The sequence below is a fragment of the Perna viridis genome, chromosome 11, assembly GCF_037379345.1.
Source record: "Perna viridis isolate PV_CMFRI_1.1 ecotype Kerala chromosome 11, ASM3737934v1, whole genome shotgun sequence".
In the NCBI taxonomy this organism is placed as follows: Eukaryota; Metazoa; Mollusca; class Bivalvia; order Mytilida; family Mytilidae; genus Perna; species Perna viridis.
In genome coordinates, this window is record NC_142455.1 from 34,278,046 (window position 1) to 34,297,374 (window position 19,329).

Here is a 19,329-nt window from a genome sequence, read left to right on the forward strand (position 1 = left end):
TTGTGAATCTTTTTTCGTAATTATCAAACGTAAAGATATAAACAGAACGATCGATTTGTATACATATAAATGAAAAAAAATAAACATATTTCGTCGTCATTCATGACATGACAGAATATAGAGTCATTCAATAGTGAGACAATAAAAAAAACCATCATTTATACCATATCGAAATTTGCGATACTTTCATGGTATATTTGTAAATTTAGAAACCACTGGTACGTTACCTCTGCTGGTTGACCAATGACCCCGAGAGTAATCACCCATATAGCAATCAGACTTGTCTTACCAGAACTATACCAATCACAAAATTTAAATTCTTAAATACCGAGTCGCTATTCGTTGTAATGTACATGGTAAAGGCTATTGATGCTGGATTTGGCTTTCAATTATCTATTTTTTTATTTTTTATTGGTTTTATATACATCTTGAATACAAGTTTATTTTTGGACATCGATCTGATTATGCAATTTGTTCTAATACTCCTCATGACGGGTTACTTCTTGAAACACGTGTACAGCATACATATACAAAAAATTGCAATATTTATATCGGTATTCTTATTTTTTTTAAAATTTAACACAAACCTTTAGACAAGACTGTATAACTACAGCCTCAATTCAACTGTTCATTCATAACTACTTTGTTCCTTGTATTAAACAATGGTGCTATAATAATGTAGACATATTTTAAACTAAATGATGCAGGGTTTGGCTTCATATTTCGATACGTTTGGTTTCGAGTGGTTTTTTATGTAAAATTTATGTTTTATAATCATTAACGTCTTCCTAAGTATTTGGTTATAATGTTGCATTATAGAGGTAACTCTTTAAAACATAGTTACGGTATACTGAAATCATTACATATATGAAGGTATCTTTGTACATCAAGAAGCTGTGTGATATGGCTTTGTTTCCAGATTATATCGCTTGTAAAATCCGTATCGGTAAATAAAGTCGATTATTTACTCAAGCAAATAATTTGCAGACGACACGGACTTCATGTAGACATTAAATGACATCAGTATGTTGATAAAGGGAGTGACGAGCAATGGTGATTTAAGAAATGATACCCATGCCTTGGAGTCGGACATTAGTCTTGAAAGAGTAATCAAGGGAACCAAGGTTATAGGGTAATCGAAAGAATGTAACGCAGGGACAAAGACCCGACATGGAAAACAGACATACACAACAAAGAACATAAAGTAACTAAAATCGTACATACAAAGTAACAAAAGCAAATGAGCAACGCGGACTCCACTAAAAACTTGGAGTATGAACCAGGTGCACCTGTAGGGTAAGCGTCCTCTGCTTTTCTAGAAACACCTGCCGAGTTTCTCATAAAAAGGCAAGTCCGGGGTAGACAAACGAGGAAAGGGAAACTATGACCCGTTGAATAAATCAGTTTTCATGGTACAGATGGATACACCATAACGATCCACGAGTTCATGATGACGACCATAAAACTTCTGTAGTGATGACTTCAATCTTGTAGCAATATAACCCTGTTCCAGAATCACCAAAAAAATGTACGCACTTCCATTATCAATATTTATCACCGGCATAGAAGCTGTACAAATGAGCATGGGACAACACCTTTTACTGCATGGAAAAATATGGGATAAAGTATTTTTCAGATGAAATGAGTATGAGAAAAACATTTTTTTTTAATTGTATTTGAAAGCTGTTGACTTATTTTGATGTCTTTAAATAGGATGAAAGGTGGAAAATGTAAATAAGCAAGTTCTGTTGTTATATGTGTTGTGTTTGAATTAGTATGAGTTTATGCTCTGGTTATATATATGTACATATATGTAAAATAATATGTTTGGACTTCCATTTTTATTAGTTGATCTACTTGTTCTTTGTTGAATTCTTTGCAGCAGTCAACTATCAACCAACAGGAATAACATTGTTACTCCTTTATGACTTTATGTTTGCATAGTTTACTACATGTAACAAAGTATATAAGTCAATCCACGTGTGACAAGAGCAGACATTTATAATACATGGGGAAATCAAAAATTATCAAGGACCAGGGTTTTTACTTTTCGTCTTTATTTTGAATGCTGTTGTAGAGTTTTTAACCGTGAACAGTTGTCCATACCCAACTACAATATAAAGATGGCCCATAGCATCAATATGCCTTTATTTTCCATTTTGATGAAAGAAGGATACATCTATTACTTCAAGTACACGAGAAAAGAATGCTAATTACTTTTCACTATTCAAAAAGTCAACGTAAAGGTTTTGTGTAAATTTTTGAAAATGATTGTTTAATAGTTTGAAAAAGGAGTGATATAGATGGACATATTTGTCTGAAAAAAGGAATGATATAGAAGGACACATTTGTCTGAAAAAAGGAATGATATAGATAGACACATTTGTCTGAAAAAAGAGAACGATATAGATGGACATATTTGTCTGAAAAAGGGAATGATATAGATAGACACATTTATCTGAAAATGGAGTGATATAGATGGACACATTTGTCTGAAAAAAGGAGTGATATAGATGGACACATTTGTTTGAAAAAAGGAATGATATAGAAGGACACATTTGTCTGAAAAAAAGAATGATATAGAAGGACATATTTGTCTGAAAAAAAGAAACGATATAGATGGACACATTTGTTTGAAAAAGGAATGATATAGCAAGACATATTTGTCTGAAAAAAGGAATGATATAGATGGACACATTTGTCTGAAAAAGGAATGATATAGATGGACACATTTGTCTGAAAAGGGAATGATACAGCAGGACACATTTGTCTGAAAAGGGAATGATATAGATTGACATATTTAACTAAATAAAGAATTTGAAGTACAATTACGGCTTTATGAAATATAAGAAGATAAAAGATAGATGGACAAATGGAATATACATTATATATTATAATTATAATATGACATTGATACCTCCTTTGAATGGGACATATACTTTTTAGACAACTTAATACATGGGACATATCTCTTTTTAAAAAACAGTCATGGGACATGTACTTTTTTTACATTGATAAATTTTTTTGTACCGGTCCCACCGCGGTGATAAATAGTATCCGGTCCTTGACGAGATCAATACAATTGAGCCATTTCAGAGTTTTATTTTCAAAACACTCAATCGAAAAAAAGGGAAATGAATAATTTCAAACTATGGGCTTTTAACGAGCTCACTTTGTTATACATGTTTATTAACCCATTAAAACTATATCGATAGGGTACGCAATCCGAGGTATATATTACTTTCGTATGGTCAATATATAGTATAATGTTCGTGTTCCTATATTTGTTTCATGACGTATGTATAGTATAATAAAATAATGTAAGTAGAAATAGAAACCTGAAGTCGGTATATTTCTATAAGCAAATGTACAGAAGTATTCTGATATTGAGCCACAAGAGTTACCACTTATCGGCCAAGATGTTGAGAAAAAGGTCTGGTTTTATGTCATTGAGAAAAAAACTTGTTTCCATGGGATTGCACAGAAACATAACTATCCATGTTGGTCCTAAACATATGTTATAACACATATGAAAACTTATGTTGCAATTTTCCTGTGTACACCACTGAATTGGATTGAATGAAACTTTCACAAAACCTTTATTACATAATCCTATTGCATACCTTCCACCTTATGAGTTTGATACAAATAAATTTGGAATTTCATGTAGCACAATTTGTGAATGTAGGGATATGAGGGACCCTCTTATCCGTTATTCATCCAACACCACTGAATGGAACTTATTGAAACTTTCAAAGAACACGTTCTAGTTGTGCACTACAAATTTATAATTTTTGATTCAAAGGTGCATGTTATCAAATGGGATAGTGAGAGGTACCAAGTTAGTAAGCATTACTCACAGTTCTTCTCGTTTAAAATTTATTTTTGTTGAGATTTTAAATAATATACTAATAGCCAAAAATGTATGACTAAATTTTAGAATTGTATCCCGGATAATACGACCATAAAGTATACGAGACAAAGATTAAAGTCATAATATGCCAATACTAATATCAGACCCATTATGAACCCGGCAAAAACCTCTGGTATAGATAACATATTGTCATTCTAAAAACGACCGCTAACAGCGGCATGTGTCTTTGTACAGTAATAATCCATGGTATTGGTACATGTATGTATTACGACTTTTGGCTAACATAGTTTGACACTTTTTCTTTTTGTTTCCTCGAATTCACAAAAAACAAAAAAAAAACATAAAAAGAATTCGAGTTTCTAATTTCTCAGAAAATACATGTCACAATTATACTTTCTTTTTCTGAAGATAAATCATCTTATACCGTTCCGCTAGGAACGAGAATAAATATAGTAAAAATGGTATGCGGAAAAGTTAAATCAACATCTGTATTATCCATTCTGTCTAGACATGCGAATGTCAAGTGTTGATCAAAAGGGCAAAACGTTTTGGTAACCAAATGGACAGAGTTCGTTATTATATTCACCGCTTTGGCGCGCAAAAAAAAACAAAAACAAAAAACAAAAAACAAGAAACAAGAAACAAGAAACAAGAAACAAGAAACAAAAACAAAAACAACTTGACCTTAAGTTATGTACAGCATTAGAAAGTTTTGTTTTATCCTTTGAAGTGGCATGTGTAAAAGTATTATTTGGTTGAAATAAGATTAATGATTTAATTCAACATTTTAAATAAAAACGTTTGACGACAATTTGACGCAATGGTTTGTAATATATTAAAATAATCCTAATTGCGATTGTGCTGTTGAACTGATGCAAGAACTTTGATTATTATAAAAGGATTCATTTTATTATCTGTATCTTTAAAAAATACATTTAACATGATTTAGAAATAATATTTTATTAAAATCATATAACATAATCTGCCCAACCCTGTTTTTCTAAGGTACATGTAAACAATGATTGATTCTCATACCCATCCGAATATACATGTATATGTCTGATCAAGAAATATTACCGGGATGGTGTTACGCAAGCACTTCGCCGTATTGTAAGATTGATGCAGAAAATGTTCCATTTCAAGACATTTTGGTCGAAGGCCAAAACTCCTGACTTATATTTTTAATCTTCCGATCTAAATATTAAGGTTTATCGCATTATATATTAAAATATTCAAACTAAACTGTTAAAAATGTGAATGTTCGTAACTTCTATACCCGTCCGGTATTATCATTATCAAAACAAACAAGCACAAAGAAAGACTTACTATAAATCGTCTCTATACAAGGTATCGTGCTAATCAGAAACCTGAATATTCTGGAAATTTTTAAATCCCTTTACATCAATTGAAAAATATTTTAAACGTCAGTAAACCGAATACCTGTCATACTCTAAAGTTTGAAAATAAAAAGGGGTTCTGATTAGACAGATTTCATTATATAACAAAGGCTCTGTAAATACATGTATGTTGTTTGAACACCAGTCATAGGAGGAATCCTGAATCCGCCCCTGGTCAAACCTAATGTAGTCTGTTCATTACCAGAGACACGAACTACTGATATAAATACAAGCCGTGAATAAATAGGAAAGAGAAGTCTGGCAACATTCCTTATATATACATGTAGGAATTAACATTCAAAAGGGGGCTTCTCGGAATGTCATAGTTGGATACAGTCTTAGGAATTTTTTTTTATAATTACTATTATTATTTTTAGTCTTAGTTTTCTTTTCTTTTGCTGCCCATCATGCGTTCCCCTGTCCAGTATATACTATCTTATATAAATGATGACTTACCATTTCTAGGATACGGTTGACCTAAAACAGTAGTCTCACAAATTTGCTTTGCCTTTTGGATAGTCCTTGCAAATATTTCATCAAAAGTATCCTTGTTCGGCTCTGATGTCTTATTTTCCATATTTGTCATGATTGAATCTTCATTCACTCCATTTTCGTATAGATTTTTTAAAAAGCAACTGTTTTACATGTTAGTTAAGTTTGACATCTGTTACAAGGAAAGTACTGCATCTCTCTAAAATCACACGTTTATTGTGAAGAACCCATTTAAGGCTATATATAGCTGAGCAAATTTTAACCAACTTCAAAATATAATCGATCTTAATATCTTATAACTTTTAAAAACATATTTTATACAGTTGTACACTTAGCAAGAGAATATCCCTAACAGATTATTGATCAGGTCTAATATATTGAATGTTAAATAGCCCAGTGGTTCTACTGTTCACAGCTCGTTTCTTACAGTGAAACCTTGATTGGCAATCGATCGCGGGTTAGAAGTCTGTTAAATTATCATCGAATATCAAATTTAAAGTATACCCCGAAATAGTCCTTAATGACCAAGTGTTATACAACGGAGACTGGTATAAAACGTTTGCAACGTATTACGATAATGTATCTAAAGAAAGTGACATAATTGAATCAGATATCGATATAAACAAATACAAAAAAATGAACTAGGGGAGGCGAAGACTTACCATCAGGTTTGATTACTGGGGTAAAATGTAGATTCTTTTGCTTGACTGAAACTCGGAGTGCTCTTGATCACAATCTGATATAAAACGAGCAACTTAAATTTGGCGAGAAAGATGTAAACTGGGATTAATTATTCAAATTTACAGTGGTGGAACAAAGAGCAAGACCACTCCTGGGTGTTTACAGACCTGTCTTACAGACCGGTCAGTTTACTCTCAGTGGTTCTGATAATATTCGAAAATTTACTAGAATCCTATATGATGATTAGCGTTATAAGCGAGATAGATATGTAAAACAAAATCACAAACACCCAATAGAGCTACATGTAATAAGTTTTGAGATAATGAGTTACATTTGATTGGTTTGTATGTTTCCTGTGCAAGTAATCTATTTCTAGCTATATCGGTATTTTGAAAATGTATCATTAAGAAGAGTTAATAGAGTTGATCATTAACGCATTCCTCGCCACAAAACACGTGCACTTAAAGGAATGAAATCTCACCCTGGAGTCTCGGATTTACGGAAACAATATGGGCGCATTATATACTTATCTAGTGTTAGCTCTTTCCAAACAAAACAAAGTGTCAGAAACCTTAATGACCTGTGAATAATGATATTTTAGGGACAGCTGCATCCGTTCATTGAAGATCAATGTGTGACCTTGGGCTGACATTTTCACCCCGGTGGGGTTGTCGTCTCTTTGACATATTCACTATATCTATTCTCGTTTCATTTGTCTAATGGTTGCTTCTTTTTAATACAAAAAGCATCAGAAACCTCAAAAGCATACATTTGTACACGTATCAAACATTTTCATAGTCATTGATTCTCAAATTTTCCATTAATGCTCCTATGTTTGCAAAATAATGGAATTTTAGTTCGACGTATGGTTGACTTTTCTGTGGAAATAATCGTAAATTAAAAAATACCTGCGTTAGAAAACCTGAGAGTCCGGCTTAATACTCTAACTTGCAAAATGAAATTAGTACGAAAAATGAAAAGTTTATGGCAAAATGAACATCATAAATACCTTATCTGCTGGCTGTACTGCTTTCAAATACGTACATCTTGGCCTTCTAATTCCACATTGAAATACTGTACAAAACTCTGAGTATTTATACCAAAATAAAATGCTACTCACGAGTGGAAAATTTAGGACATCCAACCCCTAAGTTTAATTTAACTAGTAACAGTCAGTGAGCAGATTTTAGGTACAATGTGAAGTAAATGCAAAATGCAATGAAACGTATAGTAACTCAGACCACTGTAGAAAACAGATCAAATTTAAAGAAATGAAATATAATGGAAACCATAATTATTAGACTAATAAAAAATCAGCTTGTCCACATTTTAATTTTGACTATAACAAAGATTTGTATTCAATAGTAGAACTAAAATTGGCTTTAACCATTAAAGTGACAAATTACAAGACTTCATTACGTTTTAAAAACGTCTTTTATTTTATTCGGACGTGCTTGGAAAAGATCTTTCGGATACTCTTCATATCCGAATAATATCAGATCTTCTTTATAAACATCGTGTAGTTTATGCATCATATCTATTGGAATGCTGAGAAAGGCTTGTACCATGTAATCATGTTTTTGATTTTTCAGGTCATTTTTGTTTGACTTATCTGCCACTTCTATAACTATTTTTGTCAATTGCGGGTAACTAATTAACTTTGCTTCGTTCTCTGCCACCGGAAGTTGCATAGACTCCGATACAAATCCCCTGAGTTGAAGAACCCTCCAGACACGCTGTAATAAAGAGTATCGAGACATGCATTTTTCAGCGGACTTTATGAAAGAGATGAAGGCATGAATTATATCGTTAGCAGCATCTGCAGAAAATTCTTTTTTAAAACTGGTATTGAAATAAGGGTAATGCTCCATTTTCAACATGGTGAGCATTCTTTTTAAGTCTGACTCAAAATTTTCCAGTTTACCAATGAAGTCGTATTTCACGTGACATGGACGACAAACATCGTTTATGGGCACAATATGATACTCTCGTTTACCGACGGGGTTATCGAGGATGTACTGAATGTACTCCCTGAACTTAATGTCATGACCACATGACGATCTTGACCGTTGAGATGTAGTAATTGGAACACCTACTGAATTCCAGTAATGAGGGTTCGGCGAAAATAATTTGTCAACATAAAATGAATACACTCTAGAATACGGATTTCTACTGAACATAAAGTTATGTGTATTTTCAAGAGTCTTGTAGAGTTTTTTTAATCCATAACTGTTAAAGTTATACTTCGGTAAAACACTTCCATCATACGGTTTATATATAAAAGGCGGCTTCATTATGTCTCTTTCTAAGCATACTAACAGACGAGTGAGAAATGTTGAGGCTCCTTTAGGAACGCGACAAAACGACATATTAAATTTTTGTATTTTCAATAATCCATTTATGAACCAATCGTCGTTTATTTTTCTTTTGTATGAATATTTAAGTTTATTGCACTTCTCTATCATTTGATTCGTTGTAGATGAAATAATTTGTTTTCCTTTTGGCGTTGAGTTCTGGAAAATAGTAAATACAATTATTGGCTTTTTTTAAACCTTGCTATCAATTGAGATTGCCGTTCACAAATTTTCTCCGTGGTCGGGATTCCTACATTACCTTTTACCCGTGCAGGTCCGGGTATCAAAAGAATAGGCCTGCAGCAGCGCTAAGCTTGTCGTAAAAGGCAACTAAATAGTGTTAGAACCCCAGCCGGGGGCTAGGGCGCTCTGCCCACAGAGCAACTGGGTTATGTGCCCCAGGTGGTGGCATGGGGTACCCCTGGTGTGTTACATGCTGGAGTTGTCAGGCTATAATACGGGAAACCTGACATCAAACCATACTAGTGCACCGTGTTGGGAAAGATGCCACGTTCCTCGCAAGTTAAAGAACCCTACTTTGGTATTCTCCCAGAGTAGGAACCATAGGGCTCCACCACAGGAGGCTAAATTGCCCGACCCTACCCATCTCTCCATATTTCCAGTGGCAATCAAAATTTGTCGACCCCATTATCCTTGTATCCCTTCCCATTTTTCATTTCATCATCATTTCATGTTCATTTTGTCATCCACTTCATGTTCATCGCCTGAATATAGCTGAAATATTGCTGCTCGGGCGTTAAACCCTAACAAACAAACAAACAAAAAATTTACGGATCAGAATAAGGATCATTCCGTCATCGACTTGAACAAGGCTAAAGTATGAATTTGCAACCAAACAAGTTGAGCGCTTTAAAAAAAATAAAAGCTTGCTGTCTTTGTAGCTTCTTATTTTTATTTTTGAATTATATCCGTAAAAATCGTGTTCTTTTGTTTCCAATAAAGATTTGGCATTTTGTTCTCTAGATTTTGAATATCATTTCCGTAATGTTTGCTATATGTATACAATTATTTATGTTATATTAATGTGATGTTAGCTGTTTAAGCTCTATTATGTGAAGGTAGTGTCGTTGTGAAGCTATGATATTGTGTTTATTTTTCATATGCAATGCCTGACCTTTGATGTGAAGTTCACTTTTTGACATTGACCTTAAAGCTGGACATTTAAATCTTATTCATGGCAAATCTTGTTTTGGTGATGATACATTTTTAAGGGAACAAATTTATACATACTGTAACAAATTCCAAGAAAAACGTTCCGCTCTCAGCTTGTAGTTTCAATCTGTTATGTTCAAAGTGTGTCCCTGAAATACTACATATAATCAGTATGATTTGGTAGATTGTAGAATTTAGATCCGTCATTATTACAAATTACTCGGTATTAGTCTATGGCTTAATGCTGAACGCTGTTGCTCTTTAATTGTAGCACTTTGTACTTTTAATAAAGTTTTTATTTTTATTTTGCTTTGTTTTGTTTTGTTTTGTTTTGTTTTGGTTGTTTTTTGTTTTGTTTTGTTTTTGGTTGTTTTTTTGTTTTTTGTTTTGTTTTGTTTTTGTTTTTGTCTAGGACTAACATTGGTGTAGGGTGAACATGTATATAATTAAAACAATCAAAGCGAGACAACTCTAGTTAAATAAATAATAAATAGAAAATAATAAATGATAAATAGAAATCAAAAACTTGTGCAGACCCAAATGAATGATGATCAAAATGTTGTTTTTTGGCTAAGATGTCTGAAGAAATGAAGCATTTGTTCAGACCCAAGAAAATAAAAAAAAAAACAAAATAAAGATGATCCTAATTTTATTTTTGGCTAAAATGTTTTAAGAATGTAATACTGTGATATAGAACTAGGCACATGTTATAGTATTTTATAGTTTGAAGAGGCTAAATTATTCAATTGTAATTGGTAATTTGCTAAGCACCAAATATTTTTTCCAAGCTGAAAAAATTGTCGTCGGTACCTTACTGGTAAAAGATATTTCAGTTACTCTTTACGAATACCCATGATATAAAAAGGAATGTCGGGAATCATGATACATAAAACGAGTCTAATTTAATTGTATACTGCAGAGAAATCATCTTGTTTTCATATTATCAGCACCTACAACGAGAATACCTCCCTGACATCGAGCCTTCACGAAATTAATATACAGAGTAAAACTCATTGAACATTTTCAGTTTGAGGACAAATAAGTAAGATATTTCATAAAAGTTTCTAGGATACTTAGTTGTCGGACAAGACATGTTTGGGTTTAGTGTTGCAGACATACCTTGCAATATGAATGGAATTATAACTAAACTGATGTAACACACTGCTAATATTACAACCACCTGCTTTATCCGGCGGACAGAGTTAATCTTCCCTACCCTCATCTGTAAAGAAACATAAAATACTGTTAAACAAATTGGTTTTACATTTTTACTTCATATCTCTATCGCGGTGTCGCAACACAAAAGAGACGTGCAAGAGATTCGGCTTGCATTTTCAAATTCGTCAGAGGTCCTAAAGTTTCCTTAACTACCGTCGGATGTTCTGTTTTCTTCAAAGTGTATGGGGTATTGTCCCTAATCTTTTAGTTTTTTTTATGTTTGTATCACCAATTCCATTTGTTGTTACCTACATGTATGGGATAATTCGATCAATCTAAGACCGCCCGAATGAACGGCATATTTTTAAAATAAGAGCTTTCATTGTAACACGCGTTTTTTTTTCTTGATGTATCGATTCTGTAAAACACGTAAAAAAGCACAGATTCAAATAGTGCATACAAAGCCTATTTGGCTGACTAAAGATTCAGAATATACAGTTGCAATTAATTCTAACCTCTCTTAAATTCTGTCAGAATCTGTCAAGATATCTGTTCTACGCCAGCAGGTAGAACAGATACCCTGACAGATCTTGACAGCGTCTGGCAGAGGCTATCCTGGGTCAGGACACATTTTGCCCTATTCCCTGACAGATCCTGACAGAAACTATCCTGGGTCGTGACAAAGAAAATACGAAAAGCTGTTCTAAACTGTCATACACTTGGACAGTTCCTGACACTAAATCTTTCTATTCTGTGTGACGTAATTTAGAACAGAAGTCCGCGATTAATAAATGAAACTGTGTGACTAATGTTAATTAGCAAATCCGATTAGGAAAAAAATTGATTTAAAAATTTACATTGAATTTCCAATTATATATATAGACCTCGTCGTGATCATCATCCCACAATCACTCGATCGTTGTTCATGTTCCAATTTTCGTCAATCACGGTCCAGTCACTCATCGTTCAAAAATTATATATCATTGTTTAATATATGCAATCTGTAAACATTGTTAAAGATATTCATATAATCTCACAAAAGATGCAACATCTTGAATCTATCCTACATGAAAAATTACAGAAGCTTGATGTTCTAGACTCAATCTCCAGGAGATTTGATGCACTGGAAGAAAATATCATCAACATAAGAGGTGAGATTGAAATATAAAGCAGGCTCAGAAAAATCAAGGTGAAATTACTACAAGACAGGAAAAGCATCATCATGACATAGAAGACAGAACTCAAGAGCTGGAACGACAAAACCAATATCTTGAGGCTGAAAACTATAACTTGAGAGAAGACTTTTTGAAACTTCAAAGTCACTCTATGAAGTATAACCTGATATTTGGTGGAATTAGACAAACCATTGAAGATGAAAATACTGAGGTGGTAATTCGTGAGTTTCTAGAAAGACAACTTCATATTGAAAACGTGGAAGGCATACAATTCCAAAATGTTCATAGACTGGGTCAGCGAAACGATGACAAACCAAGGAACATCATAGCTAGATTTACAAAATATAGTGATCATGAACGAGTTTTAAGAGCTGTACCAAGGGCCCTTAAAAGAAAAAGAGGCTACACCGTAAATCAGCAGTACCCAACAGAAATTGCAAATAGACGCAGAGCGTTATTACAAGAACTCAAACAACTTAAAAGGCAAGGCGTAAACGCTAAAATGGTGTATGACAAAATCTTGATAAATGGCAAACCATATGAAAGCGCAACCCCTGAGGGACCCCACGTCGACTTGAGTAAATAGGACAGTCACTCGGACACAATCAATACCAACGAAACACCTGTAAACAATAACACAATAAATCCCAATGAATTAAACTGTTACGATAAAAAACTAAATGTTACATATCTTAATGTATGTGGATTAAAATCGAAATTGTTAAATCCTGACTTTTCAGAACTCATATTAAAATATGATGTACTTATTTTTGTTGAAACAAAACTAGACGAACTTGATACTATAGATTTACCAAACGATTATCTTTTTTATTGTAAAAATCGGAAAGGGTGTAAACGTAAATCTGGGGGTATTATTATTATTTACAAAAAGTGTTTATCTAACTTTATTAAGTTTATTGATTCAGAATCAGATGTTGCTCAATGGGTAGAATTAAATTTAAACCTTGAGAGTAAAGTTTATCTTGGTTGTGTTTATATACCTCCAGAAAATTCGGTCTATTCGTCTGAAAATTCTTTTATTGAACTAGAAAATGACATCATTAATTTTTTCACAAAAATCGAAGTATGTGTCACTAGTTGGCGACTTTAATGCAAGAACCGCCCGACTTCCAGATTATGTTACACCTGATGAAAATTTGTTAGAAGAAATACTCCATATTGTAGATGATGATTTAACTGAAAACATGTATACTCACAAAATTTTAGAAAATATAGGTATTCCTCTTGAAAGATTTAACAAGGATGAAGGTAGAATTAATCCATATGGACACAAATTATTAGATCTTTGTAAACGGTGTTCTTTATTTATAGTTAATGGTAGATTACATGCTGATAAACTTTGTGGTAAAACAACTAGCAAAAACATTAGCACTGTTGATTGTCTAATTATGTTCCCATTGTTAATCCAATATATTATAGAGTTTGAAATATGTGATTTTAATCCCATGTTCTCTGACATACACAATAGAATACACTTTACTATCTTGTCAAAAAATGACAAGCATGATAATCGTGCTAAAGTTAGTGAAGGGGAAAAAATTATTAAATGGAATCAGGTGAAGACTCAAGAGTTTGTGAATAATATTAATTCAGATGAAAATGATTGCATTAAAGAATTAGATGAAAAGGTCAACTCCGTTTGTATAGAAACCATTACCAAAGGTGTTATAGATGATTTGTTTTTAGATCTTCAAAATATTTTTGTTGATAATGCAAAAAATACATTTGGGACACACACTCCTAAAAAGAGATTAAATGATCATAATAAGTCAAAACCATGGTTTAATAAAACTTGTGCTGAAAAACGCAAAGAATTTAATAAACTCAGAGATAAATATAAACATGATAAATCAGATCAAGTCAAAAATGAATTAAATCTAAAAGCAAAAGAGTTTCGAAATGCTATGAACAAAAGTTTTGAACTTTTTCAAGAGCAGAATGCAACAAAACTTAGACAAACCTCTAAATCTGATCCCAAAGAAATGTGGAAAATACTTAATAATATGAACTTTTCAAATAAGAAAGATGCTAATATTGATACTGATAAATTATATGAATACTTTAAGAAATTAAATAATACCAGTGAAGATGTTGTTGATGAAGATGATTCGGACGCTTTCCTTGATAACATATGCGACAATGGTCTTTATGATGTAATTATTAATGGGGAGATAACTGAAGATGAAGTAAATGAAGCAATTAAAGGGTTAAAGAATGGTAAAGCTTCAGGTATCGACGAATTTGTAAATGAATATTTTAAATGTTCCTCGCCGCATCTCGTCTCTATTTTTTGTAAACTTTTTAATATTGTGTTTGATTCTGATATTGTGCCAGATACCTGGTTAAATGGAATTATTCGTCCGATATACAAGAATAAAGGTGATCCAAATGATCCAGATAATTACCGAGCTATTACACTAATTAGCTGCTTAGGTAAATAATTTACATCAATTATAAACAGTAGATTAAACTTTCTTTCTAGTAAGTTTGATATTATTTCTAAATGTCAATCCGGCTTCAGGAAGGGTTACTCAACCACAGATAATATTTTTATTATGCATGCCCTGATTTCATTATATTTGACTTATGGTAAAAAATTATATTGCACATTTGTCGATTTTCGCAAAGCTTTCGACACTGTATGGCGAGTTGGTCTTTGGAAAAAGTTACAAAATTATGGTATCAAGGGAAAGTGTTTCCGAATAATCTATAACATGTATGATAATATTAAATCTTGTGTGTCATTTAACAACCAGACTTCTGATTTTTTTCTGTGTCTGAATGGTGTTAGACAAGGTGAAAACCTTTCACCTTTTCTTTTTTCAATATTTCTAAATGACTTAGAAAAGTACTTTGAAGATCTTAATGTTCTACCATTGACAGTCATTAAAGAGAAAATTGAAAACACACTTCACCACTTAATTAAAATTTTTGTATTGTTATATGCTGATGATACAGTTATTTTTTCTGAATCTGAAGAAGGAATGCAGAAAGCACTTGATATTTTTCAAGAATTTTGTACTAAATGGAAGCTTTCGGTAAATGTATCAAAAACTAAAGCTATTATTTTTAGCAAACGTAAATCCAGAAATAATCCTGTATTTAAACTAAATGGTATAGAGTTGGATATTGTTGATTCGCTGACATACCTTGGTATTGTTTTTAAATTTAACGGCAATTTTAGCGATGCAAGAAAAAAACTTGTCGAGCAATCACAAAAATCTTTGTTTTCTATATTCAAAAAAATTAGAAACCATAGTATACCTGTAGATGTGCAACTTAAGCTATTTGACTCCTTGGTTGAACCTATTTTACTCTATGGATCTGAGGTCTGGGGTTACGAGAATCATGAGATAATTGAAAGAGTGCACCTACAGTTTTGTAAAAGGATACTCAATCTCAGACCTTCGACCCCAAACTTCATGGTGTATGGGGAACTTAGACGTCACCCATTACATGTTCGAGCAAATATGAGAATGGTCTCGTTCTGGTGTAGACTTTTAAAGAATGAGACAAAACTTAGTAGCATTCTTTACAAGTTGATGCTAGCTTTAAACATTAACGAAGGCATGAACTTTAGATGGATTGCCCACATCAGATCCTTATTTGACAATACTGGCCTTGGATACATATTTGCAAATCAACTACACATTGAATGGAATACTCTAAAGCCTGTTTTGTATAACCGCTTTAGGGATCAGTTTATTCAGAGTTGGTTTTCGAATATAGTGAATTCATCTAGAGGGGATTTTTATGAAACTGTTAAAACAGATTTTGGCATCGAGAATTACCTCTTACGGCTGCCGGAGTCAAAAAGAAAATATATTACGAAATTAAGAACATGTAATCTAAAACTACCAATCGAAACGGGTAGATGGAATAAGACCCCTCGACATGAGAGGATATGTCCTCTGTGTAGGAATGATATAGGAGATGAGTACCACTATCTATTTATCTGTGATAATGAATCTATTGTTCAGCTCAGGCAAACATACATACCAAGGTATTATTATGTGAATCCCAGTGTTTATAAGATGAAAGGAATGTTAACTTTTTGTCATGTAAAATTGTTATCTTACATTGCAACTTTTGTAAACAAACTTAACAAATATTTTCTATGATTATTGTATTACTTTCTGTCAACTTATTCTTCCTGTCATTGTGTATTTACATATTTATTATTGACCTCATGTTACCTTAATTGTGTCTGAGTGTATCAATAAAATCTTGAAATCTTGTTTATATGTATATGTCTTTTTACATTCTGTCATACACCTGTGATATTAATTAAATCAAATCATTTAATTATAAAATTGAAGGTTTATTTTTCTGTTCTGAGTGTAAAAGTGATAACCGTTATCTGTCAGATGTTTGGTAATTTTCACGAAGTTCAAGATTGACAAAGTACTTTTTGAGTGAAAGCTACTTTTGATAACATAAGGGTCACAAACCATTCTAAAAAATGTTAAAATTGAAAATTTTAGCATTAAATGGGTGACTGATACCTAAATATTTTGGTCGAAATTCTTTAATATGCCACTTTTAGCAAGGAATATGGTTTTATATGTAGCAATTAAACATGTCAGCTTCATATTAGTGATTATGACACCTGTACTTAAGTAAAACGTCTAAAAATTCTGCAAAAAGTATGAGTACGAGCAGTTTTATATTTCATAATGGTCTAAAACTATTGACTAAAATGCCTTTTTTTCAATAAAGCTATCATGTGGGTGACTGTGACATATTTCTGTCAAAATTCTTAAAAAATGTCATATTCCAGCATAGGTATGAGTGTCCAGTTAGAGTCAAAATTCTTTCAAATGTCATATTCTTGCAAAATGTGAGTACGTGCACTTTTAATTTCCATGAAGGTCTAAAATTAATGACTAAAATGCTAAATTTTTCAATATGACTATCATGTGGTGCCTGCAACACATTAGTATGAGTCATAATTCTTTAAAATGTCGTATTTGTGCAAAGTGTGAGTGCATGCACTTTTTATTTCCATGACGGTCATACATTAATGACTAAAATGTTAAATTTTTCAATAGTGATTGCAACTGTATTAAATATATAATGATGTTATGTTAACTCCTCAGTTTGCATTTTTTAAATAAACAATTCTTCCTCTTCTTTCGTAAGTATAGACAGTTTTCACGTTTTTTTCCAATTAGACAGAATATTATAGTAATCAGCAGTACTTTGCTGTAGTTGTCATTTTATGTAGTAATTCTATACACTGTGTCATCACGCGCTAAAGAGACTAACTTACGTTTCTGTTTAAAAAATATAGTAGCCAAATAGAAAATATCACATACAATATCCTTCATCAGCGTTCTAACTCGTCTTAATGGCGGAAATAGTACGGTTTTCATTGAGTGAAATAAAGAATTGAGTCAAGTTTTAGAGAATGAATGAGGAAACAAATGAAATACGCGTCGTAGACAGAAATCAGTGTGTGATGGACATGGATCAAGTGCGCCGGTTGCGTAAGCAGATTTGGAACATGGATCGGGTGCGCCGATGGGATAGGCGACTCTCTGCTTAATATAAAGAAATAATTGTCAAGTTGCCTGGGTTTGACTTCGGAGGATCGAGGGGATATCATATCCCTCATATGTCGTACAATGTCAAAAAGATGTTTATTCCTAGTTTTATAACAATGTACATGTATGTTCCTCATCATTGTATTTTATGTAATCACTGAAATCCATGTTGGTAATTTGTAAGGCTCTCGAGTGCTTCATGATTGGACTTAAACATTCTTTGCTAAGTTCGGGCTTAATATTATGACATAACATACCCCAAAATGATCAAGATATTTTCAACTTTAAGAATATAAATTTAGTGTCACCTGAATACAGTTAATATGCAGTCATTCCATAACATGAAGCAACCATTCTCCTTTGAGTAAAGGTCATTTAAGCAAGTCACCCATCTCCATTTTTAAAGTTATACTAAGAAAGGTACTTTTATGGATGCTACACGGTTATTTATTCACAACAGATTGTTTCCTCATATTTCGATGTACAAAGAAACAATTACTCAGAAACTAACCAAAAAAAGACAGTATGAATAACAATGATACCACGTAAGATAGTGTGATTAACTCTATCAGGCTACACCAATGATACCGTGTAAGATAAGGTGTATGACTCAATCAGGCTACAACAATGATACCGTGTAAGATAGCTTGTATAACTCAATCAGGCTACACCAATGATACCGTGTGAAATAGCGTGTATAACTCAATCAGGCTACACCAATAATACCGTGTAAAATAGCGTGTATAACTCAATCAGGCTACACCAATGATACCGTGTAAGATAGCGTGTATAACTCGAACAGGCTACACCATTGATACCATGTAAGATAGTGTGTATAAGTCAACCAGTCTACACCAATGATACCGTGTATGATACCGTGTAAGATAGCGTGTATAATTCAATCAGGCTACACCAATAATACCGTGTAAGATAGCGTGTATAACTCAACCAGGCTACACCAAAGATACCGTGTAAGATAGTGTGTATACAAATCAACCAGGCTACACCAATGATATCGTGTAAGATAGCGTCTTTAACTCAATCAGGCTACACCAATGATACCGTGTAAAATAGGGTGTAACTCAACCAGGCTACACCAATGATACCATGTAAGATAGCGTGTATAATTCAATCAGGATACGCCAATGATACCGTGTAAAACAGTGTGTATAACTCAACCAGGCTACACAAATGATACCATGTAAGATAGCGTGTACAACTCAATCAGGCTACACCAATGATACCATGTAAATAGCGTGCATAACCCAACCAGGCTACACCAATGATACCGTGTAAGATAGTGTGTATAAGTCAACCAGGCTACACCAATGATACCGTGTATGATACCGTGTAAGATAGCGTGTATAACTCAACCAGGCTACACCAATGATACCGTGTAAGATAGTGTGTATAAAAATCAACCAGGCTACACCAATGATACCGTGTAAAATAGGTTGT

The 19,329-nt window shown here is 32.9% G+C and overlaps 2 protein-coding genes across 5 annotated transcripts in view; both read right to left on the reverse strand.

Annotated features, from left to right (window-relative positions):
- Window positions 1-6,115, reverse strand: part of LOC148603838 (calcitonin receptor-like) — a 31,131-nt gene extending 25,016 nt beyond the window's left edge. The window contains exon 1 of the mRNA XM_088553148.1: window positions 5,728-6,115. Within this exon, the coding sequence (XP_088409274.1) occupies window positions 5,728-5,857 (130 nt within the window). The 5' untranslated portion in view covers window positions 5,858-6,115. The remainder of the gene's footprint in view (window positions 1-5,727) is intronic.
- A 1,649-nt stretch (window positions 6,116-7,764) lies between these two features.
- The window catches only part of LOC148603839 (carbohydrate sulfotransferase 8-like), a 52,456-nt gene continuing 40,891 nt past the window's right edge, over window positions 7,765-19,329 (reverse strand). For 3 of the 4 annotated variants that reach the window (XM_088552268.1, XM_088552265.1, XM_088552266.1), the window contains exons 2-4: window positions 11,091-11,193; window positions 10,050-10,120; window positions 7,765-8,957 (exon numbers count right to left, since the gene is read on the reverse strand). In XM_088552268.1, the coding sequence (XP_088408394.1) occupies window positions 7,860-8,957; window positions 10,050-10,120; window positions 11,091-11,193 (1,272 nt within the window). In that variant the 3' untranslated portion in view covers window positions 7,765-7,859. The remainder of the gene's footprint in view (window positions 8,958-10,049; window positions 10,121-11,090; window positions 11,194-19,329) is intronic. The other variant, XM_088552269.1, reaches the window with a different exon arrangement.